Source organism: Rhinoderma darwinii, chromosome 1, assembly GCF_050947455.1.
Source record: "Rhinoderma darwinii isolate aRhiDar2 chromosome 1, aRhiDar2.hap1, whole genome shotgun sequence".
Taxonomy (NCBI): Eukaryota; Metazoa; Chordata; class Amphibia; order Anura; family Rhinodermatidae; genus Rhinoderma; species Rhinoderma darwinii.
The window spans coordinates 149,363,134-149,382,545 of NC_134687.1; the positions used below are offsets into that span (position 1 = coordinate 149,363,134).

Genomic DNA, 19,412 nt, shown 5'->3' on the forward strand with positions numbered 1-19,412 from the left:
GGGATAGTGTGTAAGTCATGAGGCGCAACGTGTATAGCCAGGTAGAAGCCTATTTGTGATGCCTTGATAATTCATAGAGCGGGCTACCCTGCTTGCTAAGCCAAACAACAACACACCATGCTCTCCCAGCATCAAAGACCCGGCTGTGTCCAAAAGAAGCGAATATAAGTAATAATGAAAAATACCTGGGGTATTAGTGATCATTACTGCCCCCTATATTTCACTTACATTATTACACTTGCATATACACTATTCATTTATTATTTCTTACTACACATCCCATGCACCACACACCACTCCCCTCAAGACTAGTGGGAGTGGCTATTATTATTTAAAGCACCTGCTCACTCTCTTTCATCAGCGTTTCTGACCTGGCTGTGTCCATTTGTAAGTATGGCCTTTTTCGGTGTTTTTTTATGATATCAAGACACATGAATAGGTGAGGCTTGCATGATGGAGATCTCCACCTGCCTCAAATCCATCCACAGTACACAACAATCTACCCTCTGCAGAATTACTATAGATGTATCTGTAAGGGCATAAACTACTGGACGGTGATACGACAGCATAGATAACATTTAAACTATTCTAGAGTCCAGGAAGCTCTTTCACATTTCCTGAGGAAGCTTTAACCCCTTCCCGCCGCTGCCATTTTTCAGATTTTCATTTCCGGTTTGTCCTCCGCACCTTCCAAAAGCCAAAACTTTTTTATTTTTCCGTCAATATAGTCCTATGAGGGCTTGATTTTTGAGGGACGAGTTGTAGTTTTTCGTAGCACCGTTTATTGTGCCATATAATGTACTAGAAAACGGGAAAAAATAAAAACAGGTAGAAAATGAAAAAAACATTGATTCCTCCATTGTTTTTTGCGCTTCGTTTTTACGGACTTCACTGTGCAATTAAAACAACATGTTAACTTTATTCTGTGGGTCAATACAATTATGGCGATACCAGATATATATAGTTTTTTCTATATTTTATTACTTTTACAAGTAAAAACCTAAGTGTAAAAAATAAAATGTATTTTGTGTCGCCAAATTCCTAGAGCCATAACTTTTTTATTTTTCCGTCGATTAAGTAGTATGAGGGCTTAATTTTTGCGGGATAAGCTGTAGTTTTTAAATTATACCATTTTGGGGTACATGCGACGTTGTAATCACTTTCTATTTCATTTTTTGTGGGAGATGAGGTCACCAAAAAAGAGCGATTCTGGCGTTTACATTTTTTTTTATGGCGTACACAGTGCGGGTTAAATAATGATATATTGTAATCGTTCAGACTTTTACGGATGCGGCGATACCAATTATGTTTATTTCTTTTTTTTTTACTATGCTCTAGGGGGAAAATGGGAAAAGGGTTTGTTTTTTAGCTTTTCATTTTTTTTACATACCAAAAAAACATTATTTGACTAATTTACTATGTATTGCAGCATATCGGGATTCTGACAGGCTCCGGCAGGGCTTAATAGGAGCACAAAGATGGCGGACCTGGGGGCCTTCATTAGGCCCCCAGGCAGCAATAGCAACCATCGCCACCCCGCGATTGCATTGCGGGGGGCACGATGAGCGGTTAGAGGGGGTCGTCCCCCTCTAACGATTTAAACACTGCGGTCGCTATTGACTGCGCCATTTAACAAGTTAAACGAGCGGGATCGAGCGATCCCGCTCGTTACTCTGAAGTGTCGGCTGTAACATACAGCCGACACCCGCATCGTATGGAGCGGGTTCACTCTGTGAGCCCGTTCCATACTTCCCCTGCCCGACTTTGGCATATGGATACGTCAAATGTCGGGAAGGGGTTAATGGCGCCCATGTTGGCTTGACAACCAGTCTTCCCACAAGCATATATATGGCTGAATATAATTTGTAAAATATAATTTATACAGGTCCTTCTCAATTGACAATCCTTTTAAGGCTGCGGTTATCCCCGTTGCTTGTGCACCTTTTTCTACCACACTTATTCCTTCCTCTCAACTTTCTATTAATATGCTTGGATACAGCACTCTGTGAACAGCCAGCTTCTTTAGCAATGTCATTTTGTGGCTTACCCTCCTTGTGTCAATGACTGCCTTCTGGACAACTGTCAAGTAAGCAGTCTTCCCCATGATTGTGTAGCCTACCTAACTGTTGGACATACCGGACTGTTGTACCATTTAAAGGCTTAGGAAACCTTTGCAGGTGTTCTGTGTTGAAAAGCTGATTAGACTGTGACATCATGAGTCTACAATCTTCAACATTTACCCAATATTCTAATTTTCTGAGAGACTAAATTTTTGATTTTCATTAACGGTTAGCCATAACCATCAACATTAAAAGAAAAAAATTGCTGTAAATAGATTACTCTGTGTGAAATTAATCTATATCATATATGAGTTTCACTTTTTGAATTGAATTACTGAAATAAATGAACTTTTTGATGATATTCTAATTAATTGAGAAGGACCTGTATTTTACAATATTTTTTTATTATTATTTTGAAGGGAAATACCCTTTAACTCCTACAGTTTATAGTTCATATTGACCTATAGGTCAACTTTAAAACCTAATCTAACCCGTGTCTCTAGGGAAACTGTACAGAATATGTTCAAATGAACGCTTCTTTTTCTCCTTCTTCAGTCTCATCTTAGAGCATGTCTCTCCATTCACCGCAAATTCCTCAATGCATTATTTTATCCCTGAACACTGTAACTCCTCATTGACTTTCCAAATTGTTTTTTTTTCTAACAGTCATTTCCCTTTCTGTCATTAGTTCTCAAAACGACATGTTTCATTTCTCTCCTTTCTTCCTAGTTCTGTCAATTTAATAGAAAAGATGGCTTAGAGCACTGGCCATATTTACCACACTTCCAGCTCTGTGATTAAAGTATGCTATAGCGGATGGTGAGAAATGCTTTCTTGGGTAAACAGAAACTGGCCCATGTTAGGCTTGATTATCACCCTGGGAAAAAACAAAAAAAAAAAACAACATGCCCATTTCTTATGCAGCTCCGCGCAAATTCTGCAAAAGCTAAAATAAATACTGCTCACTGCAAATAGTTAAGCACCACCACAATATTAAAGCAACCTTCCAGTCCTCACCTTTTCCCGTGGCTACTATTCTGGCCCACAGCTTCAAAATGGAGTTCGGGAGCAGATGCTGGTGACTGGTGTCAACAGCTGTGCCAGCCCACTCTATTCACTTAAGACGAAGCTGACATCTATTACACGTGTCACCAAGTTACACCCAATATGGCTGCACTTCCCTGTTGTCACTAGCAAAAATGGCCCTTGCAACGTTCCAAAAAGAAAAAGACCATTAATTCAATTAATAAATAAAACATAATTACCAGACTATGATAATAGCTTTAACTTCTAAATGACCAGAATATGGCCAATTAATGATGACAATCCCTATATAGCGTTGTGCATGGCTGTCATCAGGGCAGTACAGCTGGCACTACCTTCAGGGGCCTAGGTAAAGGTGTCCAAACAGGGGTCCACCCTCACCCGTCAGCTCTTGATTGATACCTAGTATTCATACCATGGGACCTGCACGATGTCCCTATTGTTAAAGGAGTTGTCTGAGAGTTTAAGGAATAAACCGGACCTCAGGAAATGTTTAAAAAAAAACTCTCCTGTTAAATCTCCCGTCACTTGAGGTGTACTCATCGGTCTTTGTGTATTTTCCTGGAGCGATGATGTGACGTACATGCCTCAGCGCCAGCGGTGATGTTAGCATGTAAAGCATATGACTGCTGAGGCCAGAGATTGGCTGCAGCGATCACGTGAATGTACGGCACACAATTGCTCCTGGAAAATAAACAAAGACCAACGGAGACCACCAGAACATCATCCCTGGAGCGGCGGTGAATTTAACAGGCGAGTAATGTTTTTTTTTTTTATAACATTTCCTGCAGCCTGCCTGATTTATTTAACTGTCCAACAACCCCTTTAATGTATTAAAATGGTCCCCATATATGTCATGTAAGTGAAAATGAAGAGTCTCTATTTTGCCTTCCGCTTCTCCATTCTACAGGAATCCATCAAATATGTACAGTAGATCCTTCAGATCTATGGGCCACTCAGTGTGTAAAAGGGGATAAAAAAAATCTTTATGTAGAAAAACTATTATGTAATTCCCCGAAGAATCCACTAAAATACAACACTGGGGACCAATATGGAGGATGGGAGGAAGGGTGTCCAAGGGCTGCTTACTTTTTGTCTGTAAAGGCTCCTGATACTACTGAAGGCAGGCCTGGCGATGTTTGTATTAAATATGCAGCAGAGAATAAATAACATGTAACGTTTTGGGTGGAAATCCTCTTTAAACCTTGATTCTATTTTGTATGATTTTCCAGCTCCATACATGCAACTAGTAATGTCAATTTGCTCAAATAGGGGACTTTCTGGGCCTTTTGGGTGTATTCCTGGTTGAACTGGGCAGGGCTTAAAATGTCCTGCGATTTGGTTTTCAAATTAATTTCTACTGTAAGGCCCTGTTCACATGGAGTTTTTTTACACCTTTTTTGACGCGGAAACTGCGTTGGAAAACGCGCCAAAAAACATCCGAAAATGCCTCCCATTGATTTCAATAGGAGGCGGAGAAAAAAGAAGCGGGAAAAAGAAGCGACATGCCCTATATTCGGGCGTTTACGTCTCTGACCTCCCATTGACATCAATGGGAGGCAGAGAAAGCGTATTTCGCTGCGTTTTTGCCCGTGGCGCTCAATGTGTGCGAGTGAAAAACGCTGCGAAAAACACCACGAAAAACGGAGTGCAGGCAGTTTAAAATCTGCCTCAAAATTCCAAACTGAATTTTGAGGCAGAATTTTCTGCCTGCATAAAACTCTGTGTGAACAGGGCCCCACTGTGTTTCTTTTATGTGTCACACAAGTAGTTTAGTGTATTGAATAATATCGAGTATAGACGGTAAGAAATAGTGGATAGATAAACAGATTGATAGACTAATGGATGGGCATCCATTGTTAACATTGCTCCGTGTATTCAGAGAAAAAGGAAGAAAAAGTGCAAAATAGGAAAATTGCTTCTCTTGTTTTATGTTTCTAAAAAGGTTTAGAACCCCTTTAAGATATTGCTGAATTTTCTGTAAATGACTTAAAATACTTTGCTATTTTACAGCATGTCAAGATGTACATGTTATAAAATCTGTGATCTGGAAAAAAAAATTGAATCCATATAAAAACAGGAAAGGTTTGCAGAAAAATATATAAACGTGTGCCAGGAATTTTAATTTTTGTTATATATTAAAATAAAACACGTTTCTCATGAATGAAAATTTGCTTACCAGCAAGTCCTTTTAAATATGCAAAACAGATGCATGAAGGAAGGTAAAAGGAGCTACGGTACCGCATTTTAAGTATTATGTAGATATCGTAGACTTAATCATTTCCGCGGTGGTCACCGGCCACGAATGTTCTGTGAGGGCCTCCCCTCCCCCGCCATGAACTGTTCATTAAAATGAGACCTGAGCTGGATCTTTTTAGAATGCAGACATTTGACTGTAAAATAGCAATATAAATTTCCACAATGTTTTTTTGATGAATCATATTTTCTATGTGTCAGATGAATCCCAGTTATACTAAATAGTCATTAATCAAGGTTAAAATAGCAGCAAGCAGATTTTTATTTTTTGTTCTGGGAAAATAATCTCAATATATCATGAATGTAATATTGCTCTAATGTACAATTGCATCACTAACATTAAAAATTAAGCTGCCATCACTACATATTTTTGCCTACTACTGCATTTTTCTAGGGTTGTGCATAATGAACATAATTGCAGGGAAATAGAAAATGAGGAATCGGGGATGTTGAAAAGATCGTGATTGCTTGGAATAAATTTGCAGGGAAAGCACCAGAAATGACATACACTGATATATGTAAGATTAGAAGGGAGGACGATAAAGTGAGAGATCTATAAAAGAAGCGATTTACTGCGGTCTACTGTTTCCGTCAACACGAGAGAAGACAAAATGTTTGGCTTCCAGATCAACTCAATTGTTGGGACTTTTCTGAAATTCTTTCTGCTAGTTTTCTAGATAGCAAAACCTCAGCAGAAAGTTTAGATATAATAGTAAATAAGATCTCTTAAAACTTGGTAAGGTTCACAAAGAATTTAGGGCTCTCCATAGTCAGGGAGACGCGTCCCTCTGTTGTCGGTGCAGCCAAGCCTCCTAAGATAACGTTTCATCCCATGTGACTGCTGCAGAATGATTGGCTGTAGCAGTCACATGGGAGGAAACGTCATCCCAGGAGGCAATCCTGGACGGATAAGTATAGAGAACGGGGTAAGTATAAGTTTCATTTTTATTTTTCTGAGTTGCAATTTTTGCGGCAGGATCGCAGCTTTTCCGCCACAAAACTTGCAACATCTACTATTTGTTGCACCAAAAGGAAGAACCAAGGAGTCTCTAAGTCAAAAATTACATAATCTTTTTATTAGACAATATTACACTGTTTACAAAAAACAAGTTTCTAAAAATGAATCACAAATAAAAGCATTACTATTATTTGTTGCGGGTTACACCTCCCCATTGAACTCAATGGGGAAAACCTGCAACAGAAAAGCAGTAATTGTTCTGACACTGCCTACGTCAGGACCTTCTATGAGTCGAATAATGCTGAGGAATCCTGTGGGGACCTGTAGGAGAGAAAAGGAGTGGTGAGCATATATATATTTTTTTATTTATTTGTCCGATGGGGGGCAGTATTATCCAGGGGGGCAAGTACGGGACCTGGCACGGGCCTCTACCTTTCTACGCCCCACGGAGTGAAATCTAGATTTCCATTAATACAGATATCCACTATAGTTTACGCCAGTTTTCCGGCGTAAATTATAATACATTTGTCAGGAAGCTGTGCCCCAGCACCCTTTGCAACGCCTTTTACACAGGGCAATAATTCATTTACATGGGTCAATAATCGGTCAAGCAAGCATTCCCAATAATTGGCCTGTGTAAACAGGGCAGCGATCAGCCGACAAATGAGTAAACATTTGTTTGACAGGTGATCACATCATTTATCCAGGCTATAAGAACATCGTTGTCGGCACCACATCTCCTCATGTAAACAGTGGATGTGCTGCTAACAATGATTCAAGCTGATGAGGACGGAACGATCATATTACCGATAGTTCGTCCCCATACAGAAAGAATCGGCACGAGTAAAAGGGCCTGTTTTGTGCTTATCGACTTATATCGTTGATCGGTGCTTGTTATGGGAAGAAATCTGCCCGTGTAAGTCAGCCTTTAGGCCCTGTTCACACCGAGTATTTTGACAAGCTTTTTGGAGCAGAAACCGCTCTGCAAAACTCGTCAAAAACCGGGCGAAAATGCCTCCCATTGATTTCAATGGGAGGTGGGGGCGGTTTTCTCCCGCGAGCGGTAAAACTGCCTCACAGGAGAAAGAAGGGACATGCCCTATCTTCGTGCGTTTACGCCTCTGACCTCCCATTGACATCAATGGGAGGCAGAGAAAGCGTATTTCGCGAAAAACACGGCGAAAATCGCCGCAAATGACATGCAGGAAAGACAAAATCTTTCTCAAAATCCCAAACGGAATTCTGAGGCAGAATTTCCTCCTGCAAAAAACTCTGTGTGAACGAGGCCTTAGCAGTCTTCAGCCTGATACATCTGACATATCTAAGGTTTTTTGAAAGTGCAGATACTCTTAAAGCACCCCACCCTAAGTTCTCTTTTGGGGTGGTTTGGGTGGGGTAAGTGAAAGGGTATGTTCACACGCAGTGAGCAAAAACGTCTGAAAATATGGAGCTGTTTTCAAGGGAAAACAGCTCCTGATTTTCAGACGTTTTTTAAGCCACTCGCGATTTTTGCTGCGTTTTTTACGGCCGTTTTTGGAGCTGTTTTCAATAGAGTCAATGAAAAACGCCTCCAAAAACCTCCCAAGAAGTGTCCTGCACTTCTTTTGATGAGCCGTCATTTTACGCGCTGTATTTTGACAGCGACGCGTAAAATAAAGGCTCGTGGGAACAGAACATTGTAATTTCCATTGAATGGGCAGATGTTTGTAGGCGTAATGGAGCCGTTTTTTTCAGGCATAATCGAGGTGTAAAACGCCCGAATTACGTCTGAAAACAGTGCGTGTAAACATACCCAACGTGTCATTTAAAGATAAAGGAGATAAATCTCCAGCAGCCACATGAACCACCGTCTATTTTCCCCCTACGCCACCTCTGAATTGCTTTTTAGAAAGGAATAATGCTATCTTGATGTAAATCCCTATCTGCAGGCAGTAGCTTGGGTCGCTATATGTCTAATCAATCCTTGCCCAGGAAATCACAAGTCTAGGTTTATCAAATTAATTTTTCTAGAAAAAGAGCTACAAAATAGATTTTGAAATCAGTAATTTTTAATGATACACCGTTCCTTTAAGCAAACTTTTCCAAGCAGTAAATATTAGAGACATATTACCATATATCACCTGACGTATCAGGTTTACCAGTCGGGGAAAAAAAATCTCCCATCTGCAGCAAGGTAATAGTTTGATGTGATTGTTTTTCTACAGCTGGAGGATTTTAATACAGAACTTTCCCAGACTGTAATAAAAAGTCTTACAACATTTGCGCTACTGTGATTTTTACTGCGGATATCTAAAAACCTGATTTGAATAATTAGCTCCTTGGTTTTTGGGTCCCTATGTCATCTTGAAGGATAAACGTAGGTGTGCAGAAAAGTCACATTTTCCAGAGATTGGATGCGGGCTTCTTCCATTCTTCACCCATCAACACATTGTAGTTAAAAGGCCTGAAATATTCCAACTGGTGACTATAAAATAAAGCAAAAACATTGTAGATCTTATTAAATATGTAAGAAATTTCTCTTGTTCCATACAGCTATTATTTCACGTATAATGTAGATGTGGCTGGTTGGAGACTTTGGCGCATAAGATCCATTTCACAACACAAATCATTCATTTTACTCACATTCTACATTACTCAATTTCCTATGTTTTCTTTATGCCAAGCAATACAACCCAACAAAAAGATCAAATCTCGAAACGAAATCTCGCGAAATTTCGGAGGTAAACGAGATTTCGTTTCCCTTGCTGCAAATCTCACAGAAAAGATTCAGAAGTGTCAGGATTCTGAATACACATGACGTCCAGGCTGGATTTAATGTGTATTCATTATCAGGACACTTGATTAACGTTAATCTCTGTGTATGTGGCTGCACATCGCTGCTGTGTAAATGAATGGAGAGGAGTGTATGACGCTGACTGGTCACTGATTGGTCAGCGTCATACACGTAAACACGCCCAGTTAAAAACACAATACACGCCCAGTTGGACATAACAGAAAAAAAAACATGCCTAGTTGTCCATTTCAAACCTCATTTGCATATATATATATATAAAATAGCTCATAACTTGGCCAAAAATAAACGTTTTAAAAAAAACAAAAAAAAACCTTACTGTTATCTACATTGCAGCGCCAATCACATGCAAAAGGAGATAGGGATTTGAGAATCTGGTGACAGAGCCTCTTTAATTACCATAGGAAAAAATTATGACCTGTTACTAAAAAAATATCCCTATTGAAATGTAGCTTTTAATTGTATCATTCATTTATAGGTAAACAGGACTCAATGATCAAAGTGAATAAGAACAACCAATTTATACTGGGCCGCAGGCATAGAGGTCGAAATATTTTACTGAACAAAACCATGGTTACTCACTGCTTGGTGCAAATTTGTGTATAGTGGAAACGAAACACCAGACCGCAAAGTGGATCAATAGCCTTGTTAGCAGTATTACTGTTTAGCGACAGACAGGTGTCTCTCGTATGCTCGTGTATCTCTCGTATGCTCCTGTCTCCCTTTGCTTTCCCTTACTACCGCCTCGAAAGGGGCAACCCCACAAGTTGATGCTAATGAACCCTAGAATCAACCCTAACCTCTATGCACAGATGCATGTATTTTGTATGTATTTTGACTGGCTATATTACTCCCTGGTAGGGGCTGCCATTTTATGGCTGGATGTAAACTAGTATAACATCCCATTTCTCCCTCACGTTTGTGGGATAGTGGGGGATACTCTGTTCTATTATACTAGATATGGCTTTAAATTTGCTCGCTAGTTACCATGTTCTGACAATTGTATGATCCATTTTGTTCTTAGGAGGATTCATACATTATGTATGTGTTATTTTTTAACTATATTTAATGAATACATTTTGATATATTTGAATAAATGAGCTTTTGAGCTCTGACTTTTGCATGATTTATATGGGTTCAAATCCAAAAGCAAACAGGTAAAGAAGCAGTCAGGTGACTAGACAGCGTTTTTCTCAAGACCATGTGCCAGCTGGACATTCACTGTGTAGATACTATCTAAATAGAAGTGATGAACACCCATCCATGGTCTGCACTAGTACTATTAGCCAAACAAGGGTAATGTCAAGAGTCAATTGTTAAAACCTCAACAAATCGGTGGGGACACAAACAAAGACAGACAACATTGGTCCCTATTAAAATTGAAACTTCCCCACCCTGGAGGTCCAGCCAGTAAATGCCAAATATCCTCCAAATGCTCTATGCAGCACTATTGGAGTCTGCTGGAAACAAAGTGGCTCTCTTAGTGGCTGCTCTATGACTGAACACTACTATGGTTCCGGTCCGCTTGAGACACACTTCTGGTAAAGCAACGGTGTGACACATCCCCCCTGAGGAAGCAACCGTAGTGAAACGCGCGTTGGGGTCCATGTGAAGGAGCAGATACCAACCATTACTTTTTCATTGCTGTTATGGGTAAGGCTGCTAAATATAAATGATGCTTTAAAGTATTTTCACTTTATCTTATCTTTTCCTTCCCTTCTATCTCGTACTCATTTTTGACTATACTAATAAGGTATTGGATTTATAATAGGATAATTCCCTTTTGTTAGGGTCTGCACTTAATTTATGCAATTCATTTATATGGCCTTTACACCAGTGTATATCATCTTGCAAAGGTTAATAAATTGCTCCATTGTTCATACTAGGGTCTTGTTCTTATGTAACCTTTTTAAACCGTATTTGTGATATGTAATATATGTTAAATAAAAATGTAAGTTTTATATAAATCGGCTTTATGGCTCGTTGTTCTTCTGTGTATAGCTATTATTTGTTAGGGTCTTGACAATTAACCCTTGACATTACCCTATGTAGCGTCCATGGCCGTGGACCGTCGGGATTACTAACCGCCCGGCGGCCGCAGCCATGGTTCTGTGAGCGCTGGCCCACATCTCCTCCCCAAGTGAAGCCGCCAGCACTCCCTTCCGCTCCGGTCCGCTGTCTCCCGTAGGGTTGCGCGCGCACGCCCGTGCCCGGCCTTAAAGGGCCAGTGCGTACATATGGGAATCATCGGCAATTAGCCTATGATCACCCTGGACTATAAGAAAGGCCCTGCCCCTTTGCTCATTGCTTGAGCATTGTTAGTATTCCCATGTTAGTCTTTGCAAATGGTCCCTTAGTGTTTCCATTGTTCCCGTGCCCTGCTGCCGGTTTCCTATATCCCGTGCTGTATTATTGTTCTTGAGCCTGTTAGTGATTGGAGCCGTGTCATGCTGTTCTTGCTGTCATCCACCAAGTCTGGCGCAACCTACTGCACCTGCTGTCGTCCGCTACGTCTGGCACAACCTACTGCACCTGCTGCCATCAGCCATGTCTGGTGCATCCTACTGCACCTGCTGTCATCCGCCATGTCTAGCGCAACCTGCTACACCTGCTGTCATCCGTGCTAAAGCCTCTGCCACTGTCTGGACTATTCAGGTACCCTTGTGCTGGACTTTGTATTGCTTGGGTGCTCTGTTGTTTGGCCAGCTGCTTCCCGCTATGGCGGTGCAGCCTAGTGGGTCCACATACCCACAGACCGTGACACCCTAGCTTGGCTAATGGTATGTCAAGCCAGCAGAGCAAGTAGAATATTGGACACGTATTACGTCAGTAACCTAGCCAACAAAGATGCTCACCAATAGAGTCCCAGGAACCAAAGTAGTGGTTATGGTAATGAGACGCCTCTACAGGCGCGTGGTACACAATAATATAGCGCAAGCGGCTTAAACAGTCAGACATTTCAGTCCAGGGGATAACAAAATACAATAATAACCTATTAAGAACATAAATTAATGGAGCAACAATGGTTATAGTGCTACAAATATGGCAGATTGTCACTAAAAAGGTAAGTTGCTTAACCGACATTAAAGCACGTCAATGTATCAGGGAACTTGACGCTATAGCAACGTAACGCCTAGCAGCAATTTTCCCAAAACCTTCAAGACCATTGTAAAGGATCTGCCAGACACAGCTTCTGTGTCGACGCCCGTGGTTAATCAGTCTGCATCTGCTCCTAGGTCTGATAGAGTGACTCGATCTGCTACCACTCAGGCTGGTAGGCTGAGGAGTGGGAGAACCTATCACAGCCTGGCCAGACGGAGTTAGCTCCCGCCCTCGGTCTATTTATACCTGCATTTCCTGCTCTTCCTTTGCCTGTGATTCTGTCTGGTTTCCTGGCTCTGCTGTTCCTGGTAGTACTATCTGCGTTTGGTACCTCGTACACTGCTGGTTTGACTCGTCTCGTTCACTACTCTTGTTGCTCACGGTGTTGCCCCATTTCCCTTAGCTTCTGTGTACCCTTGTCTGTTTGTCTGTCGTGCACTTATTGAGCGTAGGGACCGTCACCCAGTTGTACGCCGTCACCTAGGACGGGCCGTGCAAGTAGGCAGGGACTGAGTGGCGGGTATATTAGGGCTCACCTGTCTGTCTCCCTACCCCGACATTACAACCATTGTATAATATCATACCTGTTTGTCTGAACCAAAGTAGAGACCAATGCTACCCAAGCCAAGTACAAATATGAAGCACCAAAGAGGAAAGTACCCCCTACACTAGTAATTATACATAAATACATAAAATATGGAGTTATGATAACTGGATCATAAGCAAAGCAACAACAACAACGACAACAACAACACACTACATAATCAATGGTTGCCAAAGCAAAAATGGGAAATCTTAAAGAAGTTTACTTTTTAAAAATAATACAATTAAAAGCTATGTTTAAATAGGAATATTTTTTCACTGATATGTATAGCAATGAGCTATTAGCTGGAGAAGAGCTGTTCATGTCCTATATGAATCAGCTTGCTAAAAAACGAAAACAGTCTTGATGTCATATGCTGTGGTCTATGGACTTTTTCAGGGAGACCAGGGGACAAGAAATCATTAGGCCGGGTTCACAAGCTGAATTATACCAGCAGGTCCTGATAAATAAATATAAAGGATTTTTTTTTTAAATGTTATCCCTCATCTCTAGAATCAGAGCTGGCGACTGTCCGTCCATAAATTGGGGGACTTTTGCCATTATTCTATGATATCCCACCACGTGATAGAAAATAGTGCATCATGAAATGGAGTGAATATTATAATAAAGTATGAGCTGTGCTCCAGGAATAAAATAAATGTTTATGTAACTATATATATATATATATATATATATATACACACACATACATACAGTTAGGTCCAGAATTATTTGGACAGTGACACAAGTTTGAGGGTATTCACATCTCAATTTGAGGAAGGGTTTAGGAATTACAGCTCTACAATATATATCTGCCTCTTTTTCAAGGGACCAAAGTTAACTGATCAATTATCTCCAAAGCTATTTAATGGGCTGCATGGGCTATTCCCTCGTTAATCTATCATCAATTAAGCAGGTAAAAGGTCTGGCGTTGATTCCAGGTGTGGCATTTGCATTTGGAAGCTGTTGCTGTGAACCCACAACATTACGTCAAAGGCAAGTGAAACAGACCATGTTAGGTTGAAAAAAATTACGAAATCCATCAGAGAGATAGCACAAATGTTAGAAGTGGCCAAATCAACAGTTTGGTACATTCTTGAAAAAAAAGAGCACCCTGGTGATCTCGTGAACTCCAAAAGGCCTGGATGTCCACGGAAGATCACAGTTGTGGATGATCGCAAAATCCTTTCCATGGTGAAGAAAATCCCCTTCACAACATCTACCCAAGTGAAGAACACTCTCCTGGAAGTAAGTGTATCAGTATCTAAGTCTACCATAAAGAGAAGACTTCATGAGAGCAAATACAGAGGGTTCACTACAAGGTCTAAACCATTAATCAGCCTCAAAAATAGAAAGTCCAGATTAGACTTTGCCAGACAACATGTAAAGAAGCCAGCCCAGTTCTGGAACAGCATTCTTTGGACAGATGAAACTAAGATCAACTTGTACCAGAATGATGGGAGGAAGAAATTATGGAGAAGGCTTGGAACGGCTCATGATCCAAAGAACACCACATCCTCTGTAAGACAGTGGAGGCAGTGTGATGGCATGGGCATGCATGGCTGCCAAAGGCACTGGGTCACTAGTGTTTATTGATGATGTGACTGAAGACAGAAGCAGCCGGATGAATTCTGAAGTGTTCAGGGATTTACTTTCTGCTCAGATTCAACCAAATGCAGCAAGGTTGATTGGACGTCACTTCACAGTACAGATGGACAATGACCCAAAACATACAGCGAAAGCAACACAGGAGTTTTTTAAGGCAGAGAAGTGGAATATTCTGCAACGGCCAAGTCAATCACCAGATCTCAACCTGATCGAGCTGCATTTCACTTGCTTAAGGCAAAACTTAAGGCAGAAAGATCCACAAACAAGCAACAACTGAAGACAGCTGCAGTAAAGGCCTGGCAAACTATCACAAAGGAGGAAACCCAGCGTTTAGTGATGTCCATGGGTTCCAGACTTCAGGCAGTCATTGCCTGAAAAGGATTCTCTACAAAGTATTAAAAAAACATTTTATTTATGGTAATGATAATTTGTCCATTTACTTTTGAGCCCCTGAAATGAGGAGGCTGTGTACAAAAATGGTTGCAATTCCGAAACATTTTACAGGATTTTTTTGTTCAACCCCTTGAATTAAACCTGAAAGTCTACACTTTCATTTCAAATCCAATGTTGTGGCATGCAGAGCCCAAATCATGAAGTCTGTGTCACTGTCCAAATAATTCTGAACTGTAGATCACTCGGTGTGTAATGAATCTATGTAATATGAGTTTCACTTTTTGAATTGAATTACTAAAATAAATGATGATATTCTAATTCATTGAGAAGAACTAGTATGTATATATATATATATATATATATATATATATATATATATATATATATATATATATATATTTCTGCAGATGCTGTGAGCGGTCTATGAAGTAAAGATAAAATGAAGTTCAGGGCAGCAGTGTCACTTTCTCTCTTATTAGATAAGGGCAAGTTGGATGGTAAGGCCTCTTTCACACTGCGTTTTCCCTGTATGTTTGACATATGCTTTGGGAAAGCTTCCTGCGCATATGTGAAACATACCAATAAGCTCCCATTATTGTTCTTTTGACCTTGGTTGCGTATACTGTAGACTATGCTTTTCTATCCAGAGGCATCCAGTAAAAAAATGATATATTAAATATATACTTTTTGTTTTTACATGGTAGCCTATGGGTGACAAATTCCACAGTATGGCATCCGTCACATGCATCCGTTAAATGCATACATCATGAGCTTTTCAACATTTTTTCGTGATGTACGCGTTAAATGGATGCCATTATAGCCTATAGGTGACGGATGCGCTAAACAGAGTGCTAACAATAGCATCCATCACCCATAGGCTATAATGGTATCCGCTTAACGGATAGATAATGAAAAGGGTCATGAGAGTTCATTACGCGTCCGTTAAACTAATACTGTAACGCCTCATGCACACAACCGTTGTGCCACGGCTGTTTTTGATGGCATCCGAGTGGCATCTGATAGTCTTCACGGACCCCTTCACTTTAACATGTCCTATCTTTCCTCGGAACACTGACGGGACTCGGACAGCACACACAGTCGTGTGCACGAGGCGTTATAGTCTATGGATGTCCGATACTACTGGTAGGCATCTGTTACAGCCTCTGTTTAACAAATATGTACGAACAAGTTCATTGGTCCCCATACAGTTTGCATCATTGTCGGCAGCAGCTCCCGTTTACATGGGGAGATGTGCTGCCAAAAACAATTACATTTTACTGCCCAAAAATAATGCGATCAGCCAGCAAACGGGCCTGGGATCTTATGAAAAACAGAAGACAGGAGCCATCCTACTCCTCAAGCTTGTTGCTATTCAGCAACCCAGGGCCTAGACTACACTGTAGCTCCTCCTGTCAGTGTATGAGAAGCAGCAAGGGAGGGGAGGCAGCAGACACACGAAGGACAGGGCAGTGTGATCTGAGCATGCACCTCCACCTTACAACTGCCCAGTAGGTAGACGCAACCTAAGACAACCAGTGCCCCATTGACTTTGCATTGGCAGATACACTAAACAAATATATTAAAAGTGTACCTCCACTTTCACTGAAAAACGATTATAGCACAGGATTGTGCATAATAATCCTTTTTTCTAAATTATTTCTATTCGATAAAGAAGTACCTGGAGACATGGATTGACTTCTGCCAAGTTATTTGAGACAGACTGGTTGCTATTAATACAATATTTGCTGCTAGTTACAGCAGTTTAAATGAGGTTACTAGGCAATACATCCCTAGCAACCAATCTGTCTTAATTTACACAGGTCTTCATCTCATCGCTAAATTGGCACGGAGTAGGGGCAAATTGGTGCTCGGCAGTATTCAAAGCGCACTTTTCCTTATCTCCAGTGACTCCAGAACTCTGTATAGTTTGCAATACGGATGAAAGATTTCCCATTGACAATACAGTGGCGTATCGGTTGCAGGGACATTATTTACCACCTGCTATGTACACCATGAGACGGCTCTCCCCTTACTTATTTGCAGCAATACAATTATCACATCGCTGCTTCACAACTTTCACTACCTGCAAAATAAAGAACTGGTTCCTAATTCTGCAGACTGAAAGGTGTTTTACAAATTGCTCTTCCCAGTAAACTATTTTATTCACATTACGACTTCTGCAAACAACTTTATCAAATGTCTTGAATTAGTGATCAAAGCTTTTCACCGTAGCTGTATTTCAGCTCCCGCCATGCCTTTTGTTTCCCTTGTTACTTGTATTGGCTTCAGACCATAGTACAGAGATCAATGACTCCTTCTCACATAAGAAAACAGATGTCCACATCAATATTTGGAACACTTACAAGTCAGGTTGCTGCCCTTCTTGTACTTCCTTTGCAGGGATTGGATAAAGTGCCTCGTATGTTCTCTTCAACCCAGAACCGTGAATTGCAAAAGCATTAAACCGGTCTACTGACGGGGGGAAGTATTCCCAAGGAAGAAGTGCTCTGCCCTTCCAAGTCTCCTCTGTTATGGACGATTGAAAGGACAGTGGTAGACAGTCCTGTAGAAGGAATTAATACAGGATATTATACACTCAGGGTCACACAAGTGTGTTAGAGAAACAGCAGCATGCATTATTACTACACAAGCCCGCAGTAGCGTGAAGGACAAAGTCTCAGCCTGACAAAGACAAATGTAACATGTTGGCACACACTGCTGAGTGAACAGCCCCATCCATATATTCAGCTATGTGCTCATGTCTCCTGGAATACAACATGTGCATATGAATAAAACCACAAGTCATTATGTTAAAGATTACTTAAAGAAGAAGAGAGAAATATAATATTACTATTAGGTGTTTATGGTGAAGTCATTAAAGAGTGTGAAAGAATCTCTAAAAATAAAATTTCCGCAAACCTGTTAGAAATAATTGATTTTTCCCCAAGCAGTCTAGCATGCAGTTTACAGACACATCTCTTTTTTTACTTGTACCAAACATATCTTTTGTATATAAAAGCAAATATTGACTTTTGTAACAACATATATCCAATAAACAATATAAAACCATTATTTTAATATGGAATCCTTATAGGCCACAAATTCTGACAGTCTGACACAAGAACTGCAAATTAATCTAGAAACTTAAAATAAAAGCAGAGCGCTAAGCAGATACATCCAATTATGAGATACCATGCCTGCATTGCAGGTAATGAAAATCAATGTATGTATGTACAACTTGCCGCTTTGTGAACAGCAAGTTGCCACAACCACGACTGCACAGTTGCAAAAAATTCAAACACACTAAAATTCTTGTGACTGTAGCTTTGCGGCAACTTGTGGGTCGCAAAGTGGCCAGATTGACTTTCATTAACTGCAAAGCAGGTGGGGTGACACAGCAAACTTTGGCCGCGTGACGTGTATTGCGGCCAAAGTCAATAGAAGCAGATTTATGTTGGAATTTTATCTAGGAGATGCTCTACCAATAAAGGGGTATTCTAGCCAAAATCTTTTATCACCGATCCACTGTTTAGGTGATAAATTATAGATTGATGTGGGTCCTACCGATGGGAGCCCCACCAATTGCTAGGGGGAAGTATGAATGGAGAGCACATGGCTGTTTTCGTAAGTGCCATAGACATCGACTGGAGAGGCATGTTGCATACTTGACCACCACTCCATTAAAACTCCTCCTAGCCATGGGTGTACTGCTGAGGGGGATGGGGAACCAAGGTACGCCGTTCTAGCAATCAGTAGGAGTCCCACCAATCTAACATTTATCGCCTAACCAGTGGATAAATAATAAATTATTTTGGCTGGAAAAGACCTTTAACTTCTTCCCAATCTGTGCCTTAAACGTACAGCACTGGCAGCTGAGCTTTAACGCTCAACTGCATACATTTGCAAACGTTTGCACGGTATGTAATTGGATCCATCTGAAAGGTAAAAAAAGAAATTAATTTATTCTGTAAAAACAACAAGAAAAATAATCTATTAAACAAAACCCTCAAAAAGTGTGTGTGTGTGTGTGTGTGTGTGTGTGTGTGTGTGTGTGTGTGTGTGTGTGTATATATATATATACACAGTGAAGGAAATAAGTATTTGATCCCTTGCTGATTTTGTAAGTTTGCCCACTATCAAAGTCATGAACAGTCTAGAATTTTTAGGCTAGGTTAATTTTACCAGTGAGAGATAGATTATATAAAACAAAAAAAAGACAATCACATTGTCAAAATTATATATATTTATTTGCATTGTGCACAGAGAAATAAGTATTTGATCCCCTACCAACCATTAAGCGTTCAGCCTCCTCCAGACCAGTTACACGCTCCAAATCAACTTGGTTCCTGCATTATAGACAGCTGTCTTACATGGTCACATGTATAAAAGACTCCTGTCCACAGACTCAATTAATCAGTCAGACTCTAACCTCTACAACATGGGCAAGACCAAAGAGCTTTCTAAGGATGTCAGGGACAAGATCATAGACCTGCACAAGGCTGGAATGGGCTACAAAACCATAAGTAAGACGCTGGGTGAGAAGGAGACAACTGTTGGTGCAATAGTAAGAAAATGGAAGACATACAAAATGACTGTCAATCGACATCGATCTGGGGC

At 40.5% G+C, this 19,412-nt stretch overlaps 1 protein-coding gene across 8 annotated transcripts in view; it reads right to left on the reverse strand.

The window, feature by feature from the left end:
* Positions 1-6,414: 6,414 nt before the first annotated feature.
* C1H4orf33 (chromosome 1 C4orf33 homolog) overlaps positions 6,415-19,412 on the reverse strand; it is a 149,597-nt gene continuing 136,599 nt past the window's right edge. For 7 of the 8 annotated variants that reach the window (XM_075860447.1, XM_075860452.1, XM_075860449.1 and 4 more), the window contains 2 exons: positions 17,159-17,358; positions 6,415-8,782 (listed from right to left, as the gene is read on the reverse strand). In XM_075860447.1, coding sequence (XP_075716562.1) covers positions 8,692-8,782; positions 17,159-17,358 — 291 coding nt within the window. In that variant the 3' untranslated portion in view covers positions 6,415-8,691. The remainder of the gene's footprint in view (positions 8,783-17,158; positions 17,359-19,412) is intronic. The other variant, XR_012883021.1, reaches the window with a different exon arrangement.